Source organism: Crocodylus siamensis, chromosome 1, assembly GCF_052110815.1.
Source record: "Crocodylus siamensis isolate JL-2025a chromosome 1, ASM5211081v1, whole genome shotgun sequence".
Taxonomy (NCBI): Eukaryota; Metazoa; Chordata; order Crocodylia; family Crocodylidae; genus Crocodylus; species Crocodylus siamensis.
Genome location: NC_143395.1, coordinates 150,382,968 through 150,403,992, shown reverse-complemented (window position 1 = coordinate 150,403,992; position 21,025 = coordinate 150,382,968). Strand labels below are relative to the sequence as shown.

General features: G+C 44.5%; 1 protein-coding gene across 2 annotated transcripts in view; it reads right to left on the bottom strand.

Moving 5' to 3' along the window:
- The window catches only part of FEZ2 (fasciculation and elongation protein zeta 2), a 52,287-nt gene extending 33,053 nt beyond the window's left edge, over positions 1-19,234 (bottom strand). For both annotated transcript variants that reach the window (XM_090045259.1, XM_090045267.1), the window contains exons 1-4: positions 18,987-19,234; positions 16,703-16,811; positions 13,140-13,256; positions 9,613-9,757 (exon numbers count right to left, since the gene is read on the bottom strand). In XM_090045259.1, coding sequence (XP_089901385.1) covers positions 9,613-9,757; positions 13,140-13,256; positions 16,703-16,811; positions 18,987-19,201 — 586 coding nt within the window. In that variant the 5' untranslated portion in view covers positions 19,202-19,234. The remainder of the gene's footprint in view (positions 1-9,612; positions 9,758-13,139; positions 13,257-16,702; positions 16,812-18,986) is intronic.
- Positions 19,235-21,025: the final 1,791 nt, after the last annotated feature.

The following is a 21,025-nucleotide window of genomic DNA, read 5'->3' as shown; positions in this document are numbered from 1 at the left end:
CAAATCCAAAACCCCCTTCATTTTTAAACTACAAAAAAGAAAATCCATTGTGCTATTGGGAATATCAAAGTACACCATGATTTTTTTTACGTCCTTGGAATACAGAACTGAAGAAATAGCCACAACTTTTGATACCTACAACATTTATAAAGAGTAAAAAATAATCTGCAAATTCTAGGGAGACAGCTGTCTCTAAGAAAAGCACAGTTAGGCCTCTGCCCAAGAGTATCTCTCTCAATACTGACAATTGTGTTAACTATGAGCTTGTGCCTAAGATTTGCAAGGGAAGAAGGGGAAAATCATTAAAAAGATTATGGTAGAACAACCTTAGTCATTTCTGGAGTCCTCAGATTGCAGGCCTGTTATGATGAAGAAACTATACAAGTTCTACTGGTTGATAAAATTCTCCCTAATTACTGGTATTGAGAACATGTCTGTGCAGATTATTTTAAGACTGGGAAAAGTGTTTGTTACCAGTGAACAAGGTTTTGTTAGGTTTGCAGATGTCAAAAGTAGATGGTGTCATTTAACTGTTTGCTTCCTGAAGGCAAGTTTTAGAAAGTAGTTTTGGTCAATTACCCATCTACTTTGAAGGACTTTCTCTAAAGGGGAGTACAAATTTCCTTTACAATTCCCTCCAATGTGATTCCCTGGTCATGTAGTAGTTAGTAAAAAAACAGGATGTGGTATATTAAATAAGACTACTACACACACCAACATTCAGCTTTTCTGTTTTGTCTATTGTGGCAGAATGTATGACCATGTATTTTTTAAATGAGGGACTGAATAAAGACTAGCTAACTGACACATTCAAATGAGACAAAAAAAAAGAAGCCAGAGAAAGCATACATGAGAAAGTGATTCACAACATAACAGCTTTTATCTAAGAAGTTTGATATTAGATTCTGAGTGGCCTAGATTGTCAGTGTGGCAAAAAAGAATTAACAGAAGTGTTCAAACTAGAGCTTGTGTGGACTTTATAAGCAAGGATGGCGATGAAAGGATGTTTTTATGGGCTGCTTTCAGCCCCTGAATTTACTTACCTTAAGATCCCTCAACTTCATTGAACTGGGCTTTCTTAGCTACCTACATGTACCACAAAGCCCATCTTTTAAACTGGCATTTGGGGGCTGGGTAGGCTAAAAAGCTAGTGAAATAAAGAGGAGAGGTTACTTTAAGCTTGGTGCACCCCTGTGTGAGTGCAGCTCATGCCCAGAGGCAATGCATTAAGTTTGACCCAGCTTGCCCAAGGTCTGTACAACTCATGCACTTCATTTTGGCTTTTTGGTGTTTTTATCAAATAGCTGATTCAATTCAATTATATAATAGCTGTATTTAACAGCTGATTCAATCAACTATTAGATAAAAGTGCAAAAAAGCTCCACTGAAGTACATGATCTACACAGATGTTGGAAGAGCTGGGTTACACTAAAGCAATGCCTCTTCCTGGCATATGCTGTGCTCACACAGGGGCACACCAAACTTAAAAAGTAAAGCGTTGTTTGTTTTTTTCACTTTTGTAAACAGCCCACATGCACATTTTTAAACTAGCCTTTTAGCCTACCCATCTAGACTGAATTAGCTATTAGATAGAAGTGCCAAAAAGCCTTGCTGAAGCACATGGTCTATACAGACACTGGGGAGCTGGGTTGAACTAATGCCCTTCCTCTTCTGGAAATCACTGTTTTGTTTTTTCCCCACATCTGTTAGCAGCCATGTCCTTAATGAAATGGGTATCATTGTATAAAATGAGGGCCAGTTAATACTATAGATTGTGTTATAAAGTTATTTTAAAGTAGACAGAGTATTAAGAACTACGGATAGATACTGAAAAATGCAATTAGGCTTATAAGGAGAATGTAATAACTCCCACAAGTAGAAGAAAGTAGAGTGAAAATGTGACTTAATTTCTTAAGTCACCAAAGTAGACAATTTTATTGGAACTAGAATTTCTTTATTCCTTTGCTAACAGGGAAGCATCAGCAACAGAGTAGGTATATTTTCCACACTGGCAAGGAACCAGAGGGTAACATTCAAGTCCTCAGAGTAGATTAAGCCTAAAACTAGTTTGGAAAGCTTGCAGCAACATAGATAGCCTAAAGCTATTCAAAGCTTTAAACCTATTTAAATTTCCCATTTAAAGCTGTTTAGAATATTTTAATCATTCTAAATATTTGGCATGTGGCCTGCAGCCCCTTGCAGCACAGGTTCTTGTTTATGATGTGGTCTTTTAGTGCCTGAAAAATTGTTGCTTCAGTATATCCAACTGTTGAAGTAAAAAATCAGTGCTGCCTTGGTCAAATCCTGTGGATGACATAAATGGCAACAAGGAGATAATGAAGTTCTGCGACACACTGTTTTAGTGCTATGCCCAATATATGCAGTAAAACAGGTTTTTGTAATTCACAAAACTCATTATACTGTATGTACTATAATTCTGATACAAATATATGTATATTAGTTTTTTCCCGTTGCTTAACTTCTATTTCTGTTTCACCATTTTCTAAGTTCCCTTCTATGCTAAGTACAGACAGTCAAAAAGTCTGAGGTTGAATCAATTTAGTCTTTGCAGGTTAGTCTAAGCTGTAGAAATTAAACTGAGAAACAAGTGAACAGACATTCACTATTGATTCAGGAAATGCAGCCTACAGTGGCTCAGGCCAGAAGCCAGGGAGGGGTGCCAGAGCATGCCTCTCAGCCTGTCAGCCACTGCCAAAGGAGGGGGACTGAAGCTCCAAGACTTTTCCCCACTCCCTGCTCAAGCAGAGGGGGCATGGCCAGGCCCCAGCCCTGAGCTAGCACCTGGAGGGTGGAGGGTTTAAATCCCCTCCCTGGCTGGGTCTGCCTAGGTGGGGTGCAGTGCCTGCCAGGCTTCTGCCCCCTCCCGTTTGTGGGAGGGTAACCCCTGCCAAACCGAGGAGGGTGTGGGAAAAAGGCAGTGGCACTGAATTAATTAAAGCTTGAACAAGAATAGTCCTCTCTCTGAAGTAAGCATGTATTGAACAAAGCAATTTGCAACCTCAAGCACGTAACAAAGAACCAAAAATCTTCACTCATTAAAATACAGCCCAGTAAAACACAGCGAGAGCACACACAACTTAGCCTAACTTAAAAAGGAATGTAATAAACCAAAAAGACAAGAGAGAGCCTTGCATACGTCTTATGCAATCTCGAGGGCAGAATGTCTCCTTACAGCCAGGTATTCAGGAAGTCCTTCTTGGGGAATCAGCAGGTGGTCTTAGGTGTTGGAGTGGAGATCCCACAGGCCCCATTTCTACTTGGGCTTTTACAGGTACGCTTCTCCCTCTTGAGTGCCTTGACATTAGTATGTTTGTCGCCTATATCACCTTTGGCAGGTTTCTCATGCATTCAGTGTCTTGCATCTCTTCTTAGGTACTCCAGTCTCACACCTTTTACAGGTTCTGCTTTATAGTGTAAATGTAGCTTTCTGCTTTCTTTGTTCACACCAGCCCAAGCAGTCTGGGACCCTCTCCTGTTCTCTTAGCTCCGCTTCTAGCACATACATGCGATGATTGTGCCAGATCTTTGCCAACACTTCCCCACCTCTCAGTTTGGTCCTGCAGGGCTGGGCCCTGTGCTCACAGGTGGCAGGCAACTTCCAGCCCTGGCTCCCCAGCCTCTTCATGGGGGACCATGGCCTGGGGGAGCTGAGGAGAATTAAACCCTCTCCCTTGATCAACTGCTTGCCTGACTCAGTCTCTGCCAGAGGTGGAATGGGATGGAGTCTGCTGGTCTCCTGCCAGCCCCCTATCTGCCAGCAGTCCCTCTCAGGCTGTTACCCTCTCCCTGCCCCAGCTTCAAAGGGAATAGTCTGGCAGGACCTACCCCTCCCCACACAGATCCAGCTGCCATCCCCAGCCAGGTTTCCTGCCCCTACCCCCGTATCAGACAGCCCTCACTGCTCCAGCTAGATAGCGGAGGGGCAGGGCCAACCCTGCTCTCTGGAACAGACAGCACAGCCCAGTCCAGGGCTCTAATTTAACTTGAACCAGGAAGTGGTCTGGATGAGAAGTTTCATAAACCAGTTTGACCTAAATCAGTTAAATCTGATACTACGTTCAACCAGGTTTATCTTAAGCCCGTTTCAGCTGTTTTGAAACTGGTTTATGTGCACTGCGCTTCTGTTCTGTTACAGATTTAAACCAGATTCTGATCACTTAAACCAGTTTGTGTGTAACTTCTGTCCCTAGCCCTAGTCTTCTTGTAGGAATTGAGTACTGCAGTATTAGGACAACAGTTATCCAAAACAGACACACTATAACTATTTAGTTCTGAAAGGCAAGATGAGATCTGTTGAGTAAAGGAGATCCTGGGGCCAATCAAGACCAGAGAAGGGTAATGTAACAGCATTCCTGATATGTGCTTGGTATTTCTAATGCTGGAAGCTACTGGCCTCCTGTATCTTAAAACTGAGTAATCTTTGGAGGAAATCTGACTGTTTTCACACATCTATTTCTACCTCAGGAGGGAAGAAATAATTCCCCCATCCCCTATAATAGGCAGAAGGCAGCTGGGGGCACTCATGAGTCTATGGCCAGGTATAGTTATTACACATAAACAAGAAACTACCAAATGCATGATTTCATTGCCAATTACACAATTTCCATCTCCCATGAAATAGCCAGTTCCCCATGAAAAAGCGTAAGGAACCAGCTATATTAAAAAAAGTTGTCTCCTCGAAGGGTAGGGGGAAGGGGAAGGGAGCAAAGAAGAAAAAAAGGCAGACTGCCCATCTCCTGAAGCTGGGGGGGGGGGTCCAGTTGGGGGTCAGCCTAGGAAGCACAGAGGGCTTTAAAAATGCTTGCAAGCATGCTGCTGCAGCATGCCCACTTGCTCATGCCTGACAAAGAACAGGCATGAATGCAAAGAAGCCAAAGACTGCCAAGTATGTGTCAGTGGCAGACCGTGCCAAGTAGTATCCTGCAGGTACCCTACGTGCAGATGTTGACAAACTCTTCTGCATCACCTGCAACCTGGCCCTGGATATAACTAGGCAAGGCACCATCAATTGGCACCTGGAGTCAGAGATGCACATGAAGAAGAAAGTTGTTGCAGAGGTTGACAGTCAAAAGCAGCAGCAAACAACCATGCCCTCTCTCTTCAAGAAGGGTGTGTGCAGACACTGCTTCAATTTAGGGCTAATTAACACTGCTTCAATTTAGGGCTAATTAAACCCCCGTGTTGTACACACACCCTGATGACTTACCTGCCTCTTTGGTGGGGAGGAGAGTGCAAGCTGTTGGTGGGCAGAGCAGCCCCTGGGCTGCAAGGTGGGGCAGGTGCTTACCTCCATGGCAGCAGTGGCCCCCCCACCCCCAAGAGGCACTTGCCCATAGGCACCTGGCTCAGGCGGTCCTGGGGGTACCGCAGCCACGGAGGGAAGTACTGGGGCCCTGTGCAGCTCAGGCAGGCAGCAGTGGGGGGCGGGATTTTAGTTTGCTGTGCCCCAAGTCATTTAATTTTACACCACTGAATTTCTTACAGCCGCTGGAATTAACGCACAATACACTGCCGAGGCATGCAAACACTGGCATGCAAAAGCAAAAGGTGGTGCAAAAGCATTTAACCGATTTAAAGTGTTGTACACACACGGTGTTCATTTAGTCTACACCCAGCTGGAGACGACAGGCAGCAAGCAGGCTGGCAAGGCAAGAGGCAGCATTTTTCCTTATGGAGGCATTTGCAGCAGTGAATATCTTTCTGGAGAAGCTGGATCACCTGAAGTTGAGGGACTACCTGAAAAAAAAAGGTGCCAATACTGGCAGCTTTCCGTGTGCTAACAAGCTACGACAGGATTATCTCCCTGCAGTCATCACTTTGCATACTGAGTCCACAAAGGCTGCCCTGTCAGAGTACAAGTCCTTTTCTGTTGTGGCTGATGAATCCACCGACCCTTAGGAAAACCTGCTGCTGTATTTGCACCAGGGAGCTGGCCTGACAGGGACCTCCTTGTATTTCAGACCGAGCCAGTCCTCACCTCAGACAATTTTTCCACTGTGTCTCAAGCCATAGTGAAGGTACTTTGCAATATGGCATTGACTTTAACCAGGTTTCAGGCTTCCTCTTCAACAGTGCCACGTACATGTGCAAAGCCTTCTCCGACATGCTCGAAAGAATGCTGCCCAATGCTGTTCATGTCACCTGCAATGCGCACATTCACTTTCTAGTAGGTGATATCTGGTGCACATAGTTCCCAGAAGTGTGCAGCCAGTTGTCCTCCTCCAAAAAAGCCTCCAAGTACTGTCCAAGATCTAAGATCTGCTATGGGGACTCCATTACCAGTCCACATGGGGGCCCACATGCTACTGTGTTCCTGCCACTGGAGCCTGTCCTCAGCCGTGGAACTTGTGGTTCAGTGCGGCCCATTACCACGCCAAACACATGCAGTATTACTAGCAGTCCATGAGCGAGAAGCTGGACATTGTACCCAACTCAGTGCCTGCTCAAGCACTGGTATCTCTTGGGGTGAGCTGACCTTCAGGATCAAGTGACATTTGTTGCTGAGAACGACACTGGGTTCATGGAGCTCCTGACATGGTTTGAAGGCAGGCAGCATGTGATCCATTGGGCATACAACAAACTGATGAACTTGATCAGCTGGATGGAAGACAGGGCATCACAAAAACTGTCAAGTTGTCCTCAGGAAAACCATGGAGATGGGAGCCATTCCAGATATTGGTTGAGTTTTACTGCTATTACAGGTACAATCCATCCCTTCCACCATGGTTCAGAAAATCAGCTGCCCCATCCTATGTGCTGTTTGCATTTTGGACCCAAGTCAGATATTTCTGCTGAGGTGGGACCCTAAACCTCTGAAAGCAATCCTGCGTTGGGAACAGACCATGATGGTAAGCGTGCCACTGACAAACTGCACAGGACTGCCAGATGCTTGTGAGTGTGCCTGAACTGTGGGACTCTGCCTGTGACCAGCTTCTCCACCTGTACGCACTGTACTCCACCTGTACCTGCACCGTCTCAGCATCCCAACAAACTCAGTAGATGCTGAGCATGCCATCTATGCCTACAAATGAGCATTCATCCTACAGAAGCAGGCAGTGTCCCTCTCAAAAGCAGTTGGGTGCAGCATGGTTATGTTTAATTCCTGAACAGTCTCTCTCAAGGTTAGCATAGGTTCAGTAGTATGCTCTTGTTAATGTCCTGTAACAAACTGTATATACCTGATATTCCTTCCAGTTCATGTTGTGCATAGTATACCTTTATTTTCGCAAGGTCTTTCTGTGTATAGTTTAATTTAAGTGCTGACTTAATAAAGTATATCTAGTTGGTGTTAGTATAGTACTGGTTTTCCTTTTTAATAACACTGACACTTGGTATTTTTAAAATTCATTGTCTCTGTTGCTTTATTTTAGCCAGGTAGATTGCTTTACAATTCAGGTGGGTACGGGAGCTGTTTAATTGCCAAACCTAAATTGTTTGTTTACTGTGTAATTTTTGCCAGCCACCCTTTGAAGAGGGTGAGAATTAGTGAATTAACAAGGCAGGCAGCTCCAGCTAGGGCTTTCAATCCATGCCTGGGAGGGGTGGGAATTGCAGTATCCCTCAGCCAATTAGAGGTGTTGGGGTGGTGGGGGGCACCTCGCTCCACCTTCAAAATGGCTGCCCCAGGTATGATATGGCCATGAAACTGGGGGCCCCAGCCACATTACACCCATGTAACTGGTTGCTGGGGTCCATGAGTTTGGTAGGTCTATACACATAAACCAGTATAAATGATTGGAAATCGATCAAAACCCATAACTGTATGGAAGTTCAGGGAGCACAGACTGGCTTAAAAATGGGGGATCCCACTCTAAGGTAGCTATGAATCATCATGGCATCAGACTTAATCAGTTTAGGTTAGACTAGTGCATTGCGTGTGTCTGAGCCTGGCTGCACCCACACACGACCCTGTGACATGCCAGGCAGGGCCCAGGTACTGGGAAGCTTCTGGGCTGGTAGAGTCATTGGGAGAGGGGCAGGCATGGCTGGGAAGTGCAGTGGGTTGTGGGTGTGTGGAGCCAGGACTCCAGGGACAAGGGCAAAGCAATGGGACCCAGCTCCAAAGATGCTGAGCCGACTTGTGAGGACAGAACTCTACTGCTGCCTGCCCCACAAGGCTGCCTAGGCAGCCAGCTGTGCCCTGCCCCACCATTCACCTGGCCATTTCCAAGACTGCCCATTTCGTGGGCCACTGACATGGAGAGCAACTTGGGGGTGAGGAATTCCTCTGCAGCAGTTGCTGCCCCATGTAGTGCTGGACACAGCCCCTGCCCTTGCCCCATGCCTAGGGCCAGCAGGGCTGCTCTGAGGGGGTCCTCAGGGAGTGGCACACTGAGGCCAGAACTCCCACCCTGCCGGGCACCTCACCAGGCAAGTGGCAGGGCACAGCAGAACAGAGCTGGCTGCCCAGGCAGTGCTACAAAGCAGGTAGCAGCAGAGCACTGTCTGCATGGAACAGCTTGGTATCCTTGGAGCTGGAGCCCATTGCTTTGCTCCTGCCCCACCCCTGGGGGCGTGCATCAATGACAGCCCCAGCCCTGCACACTTGCAGCCATATGCATTTCCCAGCCATGCCTGCCACTGTTTTAGTGCCTCTACCAGCCCAGGAACTGCCCAGCACCAGGCCCTGTCTGTAGACAGGCTTGGATGGTGTGTCTGGCTGCCATGCTGGGCTGGGCCAGTGGGGGACAGCCCTAGGTCACTGGGTGCACCTCGCCCCTGTCCTGCCCTCCCCACCAGCCCCCCTGACAGCTACCTTAGACCTGAGTCAGCACAGCTTGGGGGGTCATGCAGCAGGAGCTTCCATCAGCAGTGGTGGCAGGGGCATGGGAGTGGAGGCAGTCTACTGGTAAGCATGCAGGAGCACCTTGAACCTGCTAGCCAAGGCCACTGCAGGCAGCATGCATACTCCCCTCCCTCACTGCAAGGGCAACCATCTGTTCCATTTGCTCCTGACCTAATTTTGGGCACTTAAAGTGCAAAATGTAGACCACTTCCACTTTGAGCTTTTTGAATGTCTGTACTTAGCTTATGAAAGTAAAAACTATCAGAATAACCCCGCACAAAAATTAAAACTAGTCAAGCTCATTATGCCTATGTAGAAAAAACATTTTTTTCTTCCGTTTCTGCTCTGGCTTATACTAAAATGCAAACGCTACAGTCACTGAAACAGAAGAGTCTACTTTTTTTCCTTTAATGCTTTTTGAACATTAATTCATCTCTGGAAATGCAAAGTACATCCAGTAGCCTCAACGGTCAATTATCACTGTTTGCAGTTCTTAACAAACTTTAACAGGGATAGCTGCCTTTTCACATTTCCTATAAAGAGCCAAATCCAGGATATCAAAACATTAAATATTTTCACAGCAAAGTTTTCCATTCAATATTAAATGGATATGCTTGACAAGCCTTATAATTTTTTCTTTATATAAATTATATTTTTGTTTTATTCTAGATTTTATTCAATTTCAGGTTTTATTAGTAATATTTTTAAATGCAGATTCAATTTACAAGCGGAAATTTGTTTTAATTGATTAAATATATTCAAAAAGTTAAAGTATAAAGGCAGGATATTAAACCAGGGTTTCTTACTCTCTTCATAACTGTTATTTGTACTGGACCTCTTGAGTGTTTGAATTTCCTGAGAAAGCATGGATAGCCGGTCTGACTGAGTGGGTGTTTCATCATCATCTGGGTCAGGCGATTCCTGCATCATTTCCTCTATTTCTTCAATCACCTTTACAAAAAAAGAGAAATGCACATACATATACACATACTTGGGATAAAAAGTGAAACAAAATGACTTACACTGTTAGTACATTCTAGCTTATCTTTTTATATTTGTAAGGTTTTCTAGTTTTAGATATATTTTTCTATAAGCACAGTTTAGTGTTGCACAGCAAAGTCAATTTTGACACTGAATTTAGGCTTATTAATGCAAAATTAGAATATAAATAGAAAATGAGACTATTTTATTTGGCCTTCTCACAAAAAGTGTACAAGATGAATATGTTCAGTTTCATGACTAAATATTAAAAGGATGAATCTGTGTAGTTATACAAAGACCTATGCATCTTCATTGGTAGATAATCTTCAAGAATGAGCTTTAACTCCCTTTCCTGATATTCAGTATAAATTTTATTTCTTAATTTCATCCCATTTCCTCAAATTAAGCCATTTAGTACCATCATAAATAATTATTTTAGTTCCTGATATTTTTATGCTTCAAAATATATATACAGAGGGTTATGCTGCCCCTTGATCACATACAGTAAAACTAATTTTATTGCTACCTTATTTTTTCTATGCAAGTCTCTCTCTCCAGCCTCTCAGTTATTTTTATTGTTCTTCTGTGGACATTCTCCAACTTCCAGGTTGGAAGCTAGGAAAAGGGGGATGTGAAGAAGAGAGAGGTCTGCCCAGCTGGGGAGCAGGAACTCTGGGGGGTTGTGTGGGTACATGGGAGTCTCTTATATTGCAGACTGCTGGGAACTCCAGTGGCTGGGAAGTTGAAAGTCCAGAAGGAAATACTGGCAGCAGCAGCACAGCCCAGTCAGAGATACTTGGAGTGAGTGATGTGCCCTTAAACAGGTAGTGTTCTCTTTTTGTTTGCAATTTTTTTTAGTAAGCATTGACCCGGAGGTACAGGGTTTCCCGAGGGGGGAGGGGGGAGAGTTCTTTTTTATTATTAAATATTTAGGTAAGGCAGAAGCCTGCAAATTTTGTTGGACTTCATTGGGAGGACAGGGAGTGTGGCTGCTAGGGAAGTGCAGAGGAAACCTTGAGGTGCAACCAGGGCTAGAACCCCTGCCCCAGACAGGGCAGATGACAGAGACAGGATGGAAACTGGAGAGGGCTGGAGCTCCTAAGCTGGGTCCTGGCAGAGTGGGCCTGTGGCAGATAGAGCCCAGCTAGAGAAAAAGGGGTTGGGGGTGAGGAATAGTCAAAACCCCAAAAGGTGTTTGCAGGCGGTACCTGATTTAGTGTTAATTAAGTGAGAAGCCTCCTAAAGCTGACATTGCATAAGATCCGTGAGGCATGGTCGTGATTATGGGGGCTGCTGGAGGTCACAAATTTAGCCTTTACGGTACATAGAGCTAGACAATACAGAGTGAAAGAGAGCAAGTGCAAGAGAGCGAGCACTTAGGCTCCCCAGCTTCAGAGGGCAGCCTTCCCTCCTTACTTTAACAACAAGGCATGGCAGGAAAGACCCTGGGACGCTGGAATAGCAGTATGACAGGATAGGGGTGGCCAAGAGTGGGGAGTGACAGCAATCCCGGGTGCCTCTCCTGTTATACTCCCCATTACCAGGCTTCCACGAATCTAGTTTTTCTAGGTCAAAATCCTAGTTGCCAAATAGTGTTTCCCAAATATACGTACTTTAAAATTTCCTTGCTTTAAGATAAGGTTCCAGGTAAAAAAAAAAAAAAAGAAAGGTGGTGCACCGATACATCAGTCCGATATCAGAACAGTACTGATATGAAGAAGACTGTCTATATCAGCCCTGTGGGACCGATCATTTGGGCGATAAATGCCCATGCTGCGTGCAGCCACAGCGCGGCACAGAGCAGAGCTGGCAGTGTGAAGAGCTGCCTCCAGCTGGCAAGTCGGTTCTCCGCTGCTTGCACCCTGGGAGGGCGGGGGCGTGAGGGGGGGAGTAGGGTATGTGCTCGCAGATCTGTGCTCAGGGCAGGCTGCAGCTGCCGGGTGGGCGTAGCCGAAGCCAGTACTGCATGGGGCACTTCTCACTGGGGGCTGGGCTTGGAGTGGGCTCCATCGGCACTGGGAAGAGGTTGTAGTTGCCCCAAATTTCACCTTAGCTCTGCTCTCAGCCCCGCGCCACCACTCACAGCCCTAGCTGAACGCCCCTCCTCCACCCAAGCGCTGGGAAAAGTTGCGGCTGCAGGTCCAGGAACACACATCACCCTCCACCCTCCCAGGGTTCATGCAGCAGCAGGCACCACCTCCACCCCACAAGCTGCGCCTCTGTTGCTGCCCAGCCGGGGCAAGGGAGATGCAGCATGGAGGCAACACTCAGATATGTGACCCTTGTCAAAATGGCACCTGGAATGACAAATGGTGATGGCCACTGCTCTTGTAAGGACAGGAGACAGAGCTTAAACCCTGAAGTCATTTTGAACTTTTGTACCTGGGGGTCTAGTATAGGAGGAGGACGACAGAAACCCTATCTGTGTTTTGGCTTCCCTGGTTGCTTCTGTCTAAACTTTTCTTTTTGCCATTAAGTAATTAATCTAACAAGAATTCACCACAAAATAGAATACACTGCAGTGATAGCTATTCCCTCTCTTAGAGGCCTGAAGCTCTTCAATATCTGTCTCACAATCACAGAAGGCCAGCAAGGTCTGTGATAGAGTCTGGGCTGCCCACTTATATCCTCATAAGAGCCCAGGTGGATACCACTATTCAAAATAGAATCCAATTTTATGCACATGGGGCACGTGTGCACCAAGAACAGAATTTCTCTGAAGTACGATTCACAGAAGTAGTCATTACCCTACCCATCATCTTTAAGAGGCACAGCAATTTTCAAGACAGTACAAATAAGCATGTGGATTTTAAATTGTGTAGAAGTCTTTTAAACAACAGGCCGTTCTCAAATGTAATAAGAGCAGAGTGCTGCTGTTCCACTCTAATATTATGCAACACTGAAGTCCTAACTTCCATCTTCCTTCCACATATACACAAAAAAATTATTGTTCTACTGTACTGTTTTTGAAAGCCACACATTATACGTTAATTCCAAGATATTTGAAAATAAAACTATCTGTTTTCTTATATACCCGTATGCCACACACTTAATTTAGACACATTTTTTTCTATATACTCTTCCTCCTTTGGATTTCTGATGGACTTTGATGGAGAAAACTAAGGCACTAGAAGCAATGAGCATTTCAATTACTGTAAAATGAGATTCTAAAGCTGACAGAACAAAATATATTATTTTCCTCTCAAACTTTGAAGAATGCTACAGTCCCTCATGCAACCTTATGTAACTATAAAGCACTCAATCAGTTTACATCCAAATCTTTTCAGCATCCATTAAACAAATAGGTATGTCTTTAAGAGCTAACACACAGTAGTAACACTGGATACTTTACCTGTTCTGCTGTGAAAAGCGGCTCATCATTGATGCAGGACACTATGATAGAATGCATATCTAGCTGCTCCCTCAGTTCTTCATCATCTGACAAATCAAGGTTCAAACCGTCATTTACCTAAAACCACAAAGAAAAAGGGGGTGGGGGCTGAAATTAAATTATAAAAAGTCTCTAATATTAAATAATGAACATGAATTAGATTCTTGCTTTTAAGTACTTAAAGCCCAATTAAACCTCAATAAAAATTAAAATAAAATTACAAAGGAAACATATTTTATCAATATAATCAACATTTACTTTGGACAAACACATAAGCATTCTTTGTTTTCTCAACATGCTAAAAAGTACATAACTTAGCAATGAAGCCACTCACATGCCACCCACTGGATGCCATACAAACATTTGTAGAAAAGGCAGTGTTAAGTCCATCATTTGTAATTGTTCTCTACTCTTTCAAATGGAAGACATCAAAGTAATGAACAAGAAAGCCATACAAAAGTCTGATAAAACTAGAATCTGTTATAAAATAACATTGTTGCAAGATCAGTGATATTTATATATTGAAAGACATCAGACTTTTGATATAAGCAACAGTTACCAGTACATTTCCCAAAAACAAAATCTTTTTTTTTTTTTTCCTGGAAACACACCCTGTATGTTTTATTAAATGAAAATATACCATATATATCATGGAAATAATTATGTAAGCATTTATCCCTCAAATACATAAAAAATACATTCTTTGAATAGCTTGCAACTCAGTAAGTAAAACAAAAACCCCACAATAATCAAATCCTCTGATTCCCCTAGCTACCAATCTGTTAGGCCTACAATTTTGCCTTAAGATACTGATATACTTTGAAATGATTTGCTTTTTTAGCATCCTATTAAAATGTTTCAGTCAAATGAACCTGAATGTGCCAAATGTACGTAAGTATCAGTTGGCAATTCAGCAACACAGGTCTTTTAAAAAATTGTGAAAATTTTGAATTCAACATGTCAATTATAGCCACTTGTTCAACCTCTGGGCATTCAGCATTTGTCATGCTGGTACAAAAAAAGATCTACCATCTCACTGAATGTGCAATGTCAGGGTACTTTTTACACTTTAGATCAATTCAAATTTTTGCCACGCCTGCATTGCTATTGTCAGTACGTATTTTGTCAAATCCTTCCAAAACTACCTTCAAGTGCTTTTGTAAAATCTATCATCTGTGAAGTATCTTGTGATAAACATGTGCCCAAACCCCTATGTTGTTCACTGCAATTCTCAACATACTTGTGACAGGTGGACACAAATATACAATCTTCTTGAGAACCCTGCCAACTGTCACTGAAAAAGGAGAATCACTGTCCCAACTTTCTGTCAGGCAGCAAAAGAATTTCTGTTCTTTCAAGATTCAGATCAGGCCATTAGTATATAATAAAACAAATTCACATTTAAAAACAAAATGATTCCCTGTCCAAATCAAATTACAATGCAATTTAGAGATTAATTCTGGAAGGCACCTTCAGTCCCTCCAGAATTTATGGAATTTGTCCATTTTGCATTTTACAGAAGGCATCTGCTCAACTTCTTTCCACACTCCAAATAAGCAAACTTAACAGGTTTTAAAGGTGCAAGACTTAGAAATTCAGACCCACACAGAATATCCCATGCTGAGGATACGGGCAACTCCTAAATACTGATCTACTTTGTCCTCACAGGCATACAAGAAGGTACCCATCATTATTCAGAACACTGATACTGCTGATCTTTGAAGAATAGGCTTAACAGGCAAATGTCTTGTGTCCTCTTTATAAAATTATCTTCCAATTGACCACAAAAGGTGTTGTTTGGATGTGAAAGGTCCTCAGACTTATCTTGTATACTGCAATGCTGAGGGCATCAATTCTGGATGCAACCATTTTTGTCATATATAATAGGTCTCCTTAATCTGAAATAATGTAATCTTTAAGTCACCTTGGAGTCTTGGGATGCTTTTCATCTTATGCAAGATGATATCAGGCATCCTTCTGATAATGGATTAGGAATTTTAGTTTCTCAAAGAACAGGTCAGCTTCCCAAAGAACAGGTTCTTTTGTTACAGAGAGAGGGGATCTCAGGAAACTAGGGTCAGGTGACAATTCTCCCTCAACATCCCACTTTCAAGATACACTCCGAGACAGGAATCATCCAAGTAAAAGAGTCTCTTTCATAAAGTCTGCGTCTCCTGCAATAAAGACACTGACATACTCATTGATATTTTGATTGCAAAGATGTAATTATTATAAACCCATTCAGAGCAGCTGAATGAACTCTCAAAATAAACCAAGATAACTATGTCCAAATAAATAAATACACATAACAGAAGCCAAACATAAAAGAGACAGCTGCCAGGCAGTGCTGCCTGATATTGCCACTTTACCCCTGGGACCCTATAAATGTTTCTTTCAGTTTTACCTTTCTATCCTGACTCTTCCCACCAATTGCTTCCTGTGGAGTGGATTCACTTTTACCTCATTTAATCAAAAGCATGACAGAGCTCAAAATTGTCCTCCTTTTCTCATGCGTTTTACATGAAGAATGCTGGCTCAGAGTCCAGTTTCTTGGAGTCAGAATACCTGAGGAACTTGTCCTGGTTTTGTTCCTCAGCTGTATTTTTTAATTTCAGTAGACTATCAAGCAATGATTCTTAACCTGGGTACCACAATACCCTGGAGTGCTAGGAGATCTTTCCAAGGATGCAGTGCTGTACTGTCAGGTATGCAAGCACTTATATGATTCACAAGATAAACGCAGAGATTGCAAATGGGAGTGTCAAAAACATTCTAACCTGCTGTGGTCTTTCGGAGTCCTTTGCAACAGAAATGAATGATTATTTTTCCATTGCCAAAAAGTCACAAAAGTTGTGAGCTCACATTTTCCAAGGGATATCTTGAGTCTAAAAAGGTTGAGGAGCATTGCTATAAAATAAGGGGCACATTTAGGCTTCTTTATGTTCTTTAGCTAATTTTTCCCCCTACTCTTCTCATTTTTCTCCAAGGCAACTATTTTATTTGTTGAATAATAAGAGGAAAATGTTGCTGAATTCTCTGCTTCATAAAGAACTGACTACAATATATTTGGACTTGGATCCTACAATTGGATCCACAAGTGCAGAGTTTTACTTGTACTTATCTAGCTGGAGAATCAGACCTTGGTGGGAAAAAGTTCATGCTAAATTTACCAAAGCATAGGAATACTCCCAAAAGGATTCAGATAGAACTCAATACACAACAGAGAAGAATGTTTTTAAATGAGACAAAACCACTTTCACAGTTCAATACTGCCTTTTCCCATGCTCCTTTTCTTATGCAAATTGGTCCATTTGTTGGCTGGTCAACTTACTGACAAGGTTCTGAAGCTGGGAAGCAGAAATATATCATTGTTTGAAAAAAATTAAAGGGGAACTTACTGCTAATGACAGTGTAAGCATGAAAAATAAAAATATTATAAGGGTTTCAGAAAACCAACACTTTTAATGCAAATTACAACCTCTTCTGTTTTGTTGCTGAAAAGATGTTAGCCAGTCAGAACTTACCCCTTTTTCTGCAAGATTTAATGTTGGCAAATGCAAAGTTCTGGTGTGGGAGGATTTCCAGTCAACTGGCATGACATTACCGTAATTATCAGTCAAAGCATTCCAAATCCTATATATAAGAATGAAAGAACAAATCTGCAGACATCAAAATGAAAAACAACTGATATTAAGATAAAAGAATATCTTTTGCTGAGGTCTCTGTCAATAAGTACATTTCCTGCCTCCACATATCCCAAAAAATATTGTGACCAATTTTTTTTGTGTTTTAAAGTTAAAGAAATAAAACCTTCAAGTTCAGCTTTGTTTATACATCTTTCTTTTTTCCAAAGAGACAAGTAATTTGCTTGTGTGTGTACATCAGGAACATTTTGAAAAAAAAGGGAGGGGAAGATAAAAAAAAAAAAAAGCATGCATCACTAGTTACATAAACATAATCAAAAGCTGTTTGCAGTGTAGGCAAGTTCTCCCTTTGTCTGGCTGAATTTTACCAGTGATGGCTATTTTACCTTTTTCATTTCCTCTCTATTTTACTCCAATTTGCCTTGCTGCCAGAACTTGCAAAGCAGGAATTAGCAAGTGCTGACTACAAACACTCAAGACAAAAATCATTTTTGTAAGAGGCTTTGTCTTTAGAACTAAAACTTTCATTTTTACCCTAGGATAACTTATATGTGTGAACCATGCAGAGATAAAAAAGAAGAACCCCCCCCAAAAACATCCATAGCTAGGTGATGGGACTCGATGTAAAACTTAGAGATTGAATTTCAGGTGCCTGCAGATGGGTGAGATTACCATGAAATAAAAATACTTGAGTGCTTTGTCCTCACTGTGTATATCCTGGTATAGTTCACACAGGTTAATTACCCACCTGGGTAATAAAAACATTGCAACCTTCTGGCAGTATAGAAAAGCCTTATGTGAAGACTGTGCAATTTAAAACAATGTTACAATTCAACGCTGAACAGCACTGCAGTGAAGCAAATATTATGTTGTGGGAACAAAATTTACAAACAAAGTACAGTTACAAACTCATTTGCCACACAACTTTAAATGTATTGCTTTCTGCCTTAAACTTTCCCTATTTAGTTTCACCTGAAAGGTAGAGATTTGAGTTTTTGAAATAAGTTAAATAAATATTAAAGAAGCTATTTGGAGCTTAAGAAAGTATTTCCCCCTTAAGAAAAGACGCATTCTCTTTTGGAAAATATAATACAGTAAGAAAACCTTCAAACAAGACAAATGCCTACACCTCAGTGCCAGACAAGGTGCTTTGGGTACATCAGGTACTTTTTATTAGACCATCTCAAATAGTTGGAAAAAGTCTTCTTAGCAAGCTTTCGGGTACAAATACCCTTCATCAGGCTGAGGAAGCATCTGGAGTTGTGGCACTGTGGCCAAGCCTTAAGAAGTCAGAAGCTGACACAAATTCATTATGGGTTTGTTTCCCCCACTCCCCCTCTAGAGTGTGGACACGTGTTGCACTGAACAAGTACCCAAATGACTTCACCTAGTGGCAAGGAGGACTGGGCCTGCAGTGCACCGCCCTACTGTGGAGTAAAGCTCCCACATCCAGGTAGTGGGAAACCAGGATTTTGTAAAGGTGGGTGCTGGACAAGTGATGGGGTGGCAGTACCCTGGCTCCCAGCCTCACTGCTGTACCCAAGGGGGCAGACTGCGCTGCAGGAGCAGGGTCCAGGCACTTTTATGGAGTGCCACAAGCAGGCAATGATCTCCCCTCTGCACTCCCTTCCCACCCCTCCATTCACACCTCCCCTGCCCGCTGCTGCCCCCCGGGCACAGCAGGAGGCTCCAGAGCCGCTCCACCCCTCTCAGTGAGAGACAGCAGCAGGTAGGTTTCACCCACTCTGTGCCAGCTCATGGGTTGGTAGGAAAAACCAGGGGGGCAGTGGGCTGCGAGGATGAACCCGCCCGCCACAGCAGCCCCCAGCTGAGCCTCCTCAAACCGGGGACAGCAGCAGGCAAGGGAAGGAGGGGGAAGGGAGAGAGGTGCCCTGAGCCAAGGGTCTTACCTGGCTCAGGGCCTTTCCAGAGAAGCCCCCCTGCGGCCTGCCCCTGCACCCCGGGTGAGGCGCAGGGAAGCATCCCCTGGGGCAGGTCCTCTGCCTTGCTCCCCCCAGCATGGTGGACTCCTGGGCGGTGGTCCCGTCCCCCCCACCCCGCATGGGGGCGCCCGAGCTCCTCCCGCCCCAGCTCAGCCCACGCGGAAGGAACCAAACGCACTGGGGGTGGGGAGACCCGGCCGCTCACGCGCACGCGCACTCACTCGTCGTGGCGCAGGGAGCTGGGCTCGCTCAGCGGCGGGGGGCGGCTGTCGGCGGTGCCGCTACCCCGGGCCGGCGGCTCGAAGCACAGGGACAGCCGGGCCGCCAGGTCGCCGGGCCCGCCTCCGGCCGGCTCGGCGCCGCTGCCCGAGGGCGCCTGGAAGCCGGAGAAGTCTTGCCAGTCCCCGGCATCCCGCGGCTGCGCCGCCGCCGCCATGGCCGCCCCGAGCCGCCGGCCTGCGCGCTCCGCCCCGGCGCGGGGGGAGGGGAAGGAACGCGGGGGCGGGGCCGGGGGAACAGCGGCAAGTGCTGATTGCGGGGGGCGGGGGCAGCGCCGAGCGGGTCCCACACTGTCTCGAGGGGGAGCCCGCGAGCGCAGCCCTGGCCTGGGGCAGGAGGAGTGGGGCCCAGCCTAGCCTAGCCTGTTTTGGAGGAGCCAGGCTGTTTGTGAGGGACTCCTTGCCCCGCTGCACCCCTTTCTTTCCTTGCAGCAGTAGAGCTGACGTGGGGAGGAGGGGGGCACCAAAATACAAGGTAGGCCAGGGTGCCATTTTCGCTAAGGCTGGCTCTGAGTAGACCATGTGCAGCCAAGCAGGAGCCCTTTGCATTGCCCTGTTTCACCTGTGCTTGAGCGCCCAATCTCCAGCATAGGCAGATGAGGTTCTTTGGGTGATCGGATATCTTTCATTAGGCCAGCTTAAATAGTTGGGAAACTTTTTTTAGCAAGCTTTTGGGTTTAAAAACACTTTGTCAGGCTGAGGAAGTCTATGCAGTCAGTGCGTGCTCTTACAGGATGGAATGAGTAATAAGCCAGAGTCTAGGCTGGTATGCATGCAAGACAGCATGGCATCCATTTGCCATGGCAGTGGAGAGATCCGGCCCGGCTGGGCCTTCGACTCACTGTAGGATCAGAGCAGGTGATAGGTGATGGGCCCTGCATTAGCTGACCACCCAAGAAAGAGATATGGGAGTCCCCGTGGAAGGTTTGCTGCTAACATCAGCTCAGTGCACGGAAGCTGACAAAGAGGCAAACAGCATTAGAGATTATTAAAGGAATTGTAAACACAATGAGAAGTATTATCGTGTCCCTTTATGGTGCATTCACACATGAAATATTGCACCCGGTTCTTGTGCCCACACTCCCAAAAAGAACTCCAGAGAAGGGCAGTGAGGATGATTAGCAGTGTGGAGGGGCTTCCACATGAAGAGAGACTCAAGAGGCTGGGCTTGGTTTAGAAATGACACTTGAAGGGGAAATTATAAGGGTTTACAAAATACTAAATGGCAAAGAGAAAGGAAATAGGGATTTATCACTTGTTCTCTCACAGTACAAGAACTAGGGTTCCCAGTTAGATGAGTAGGTTGGAAGTTTAAAACAAAAGGCAGTTCTCTTTCACTCAGCATGTAATTAATATGTGGAACTCATTGCCACCAGATGTTGTGGAAGCTGACACCTTAGCCAGATATATTTGGACAGCTAGGGAGGAATATACAAGTATTGTTCCAGCATGCAGGGATGAAATCAGGAAAGGCAAAATAGAACTGGAGTTTCAGCTAGCAGGGGAAGTGAAGGGTAATAAGAGAGGTTTCTATAAGTATGTCGGTAACAAAAGGAAGATCAGGGAAAGAGTGGCTCCTTTACTAAATAGGGGAGGCAACTTAGTGACAGATGATGCAGAAGAGGCTGAAGTACTCAATGTCCTTTTTGCCTCAGTCTTCACCAGCAAGGTCAGATCCCAGACTATAACACTTGGAAGCAGAGTTTGGGGAGACGGTGAGCGGCTAACAGTGGTGAAAGAGTAGGGTCGGCTGGGCTATTTAGAAAAGCTGGATATGTATAAGTGCATGTGGCCAGATGTGATGCACCTACAGGTGCTGAGGGAGTTGGTCAATATGATTGCAGAGTACTGGTTGTCACCATTGAAAACTCATGGCAATTGAGAGGCCCTGAATGATTGCAAAAGAATAAATATAGTGCCCATCTTTCAGAAAGGGAAGAAGGAGAGTCCAGGGAATTACAGACTGGTTAGCCTCACCTCAG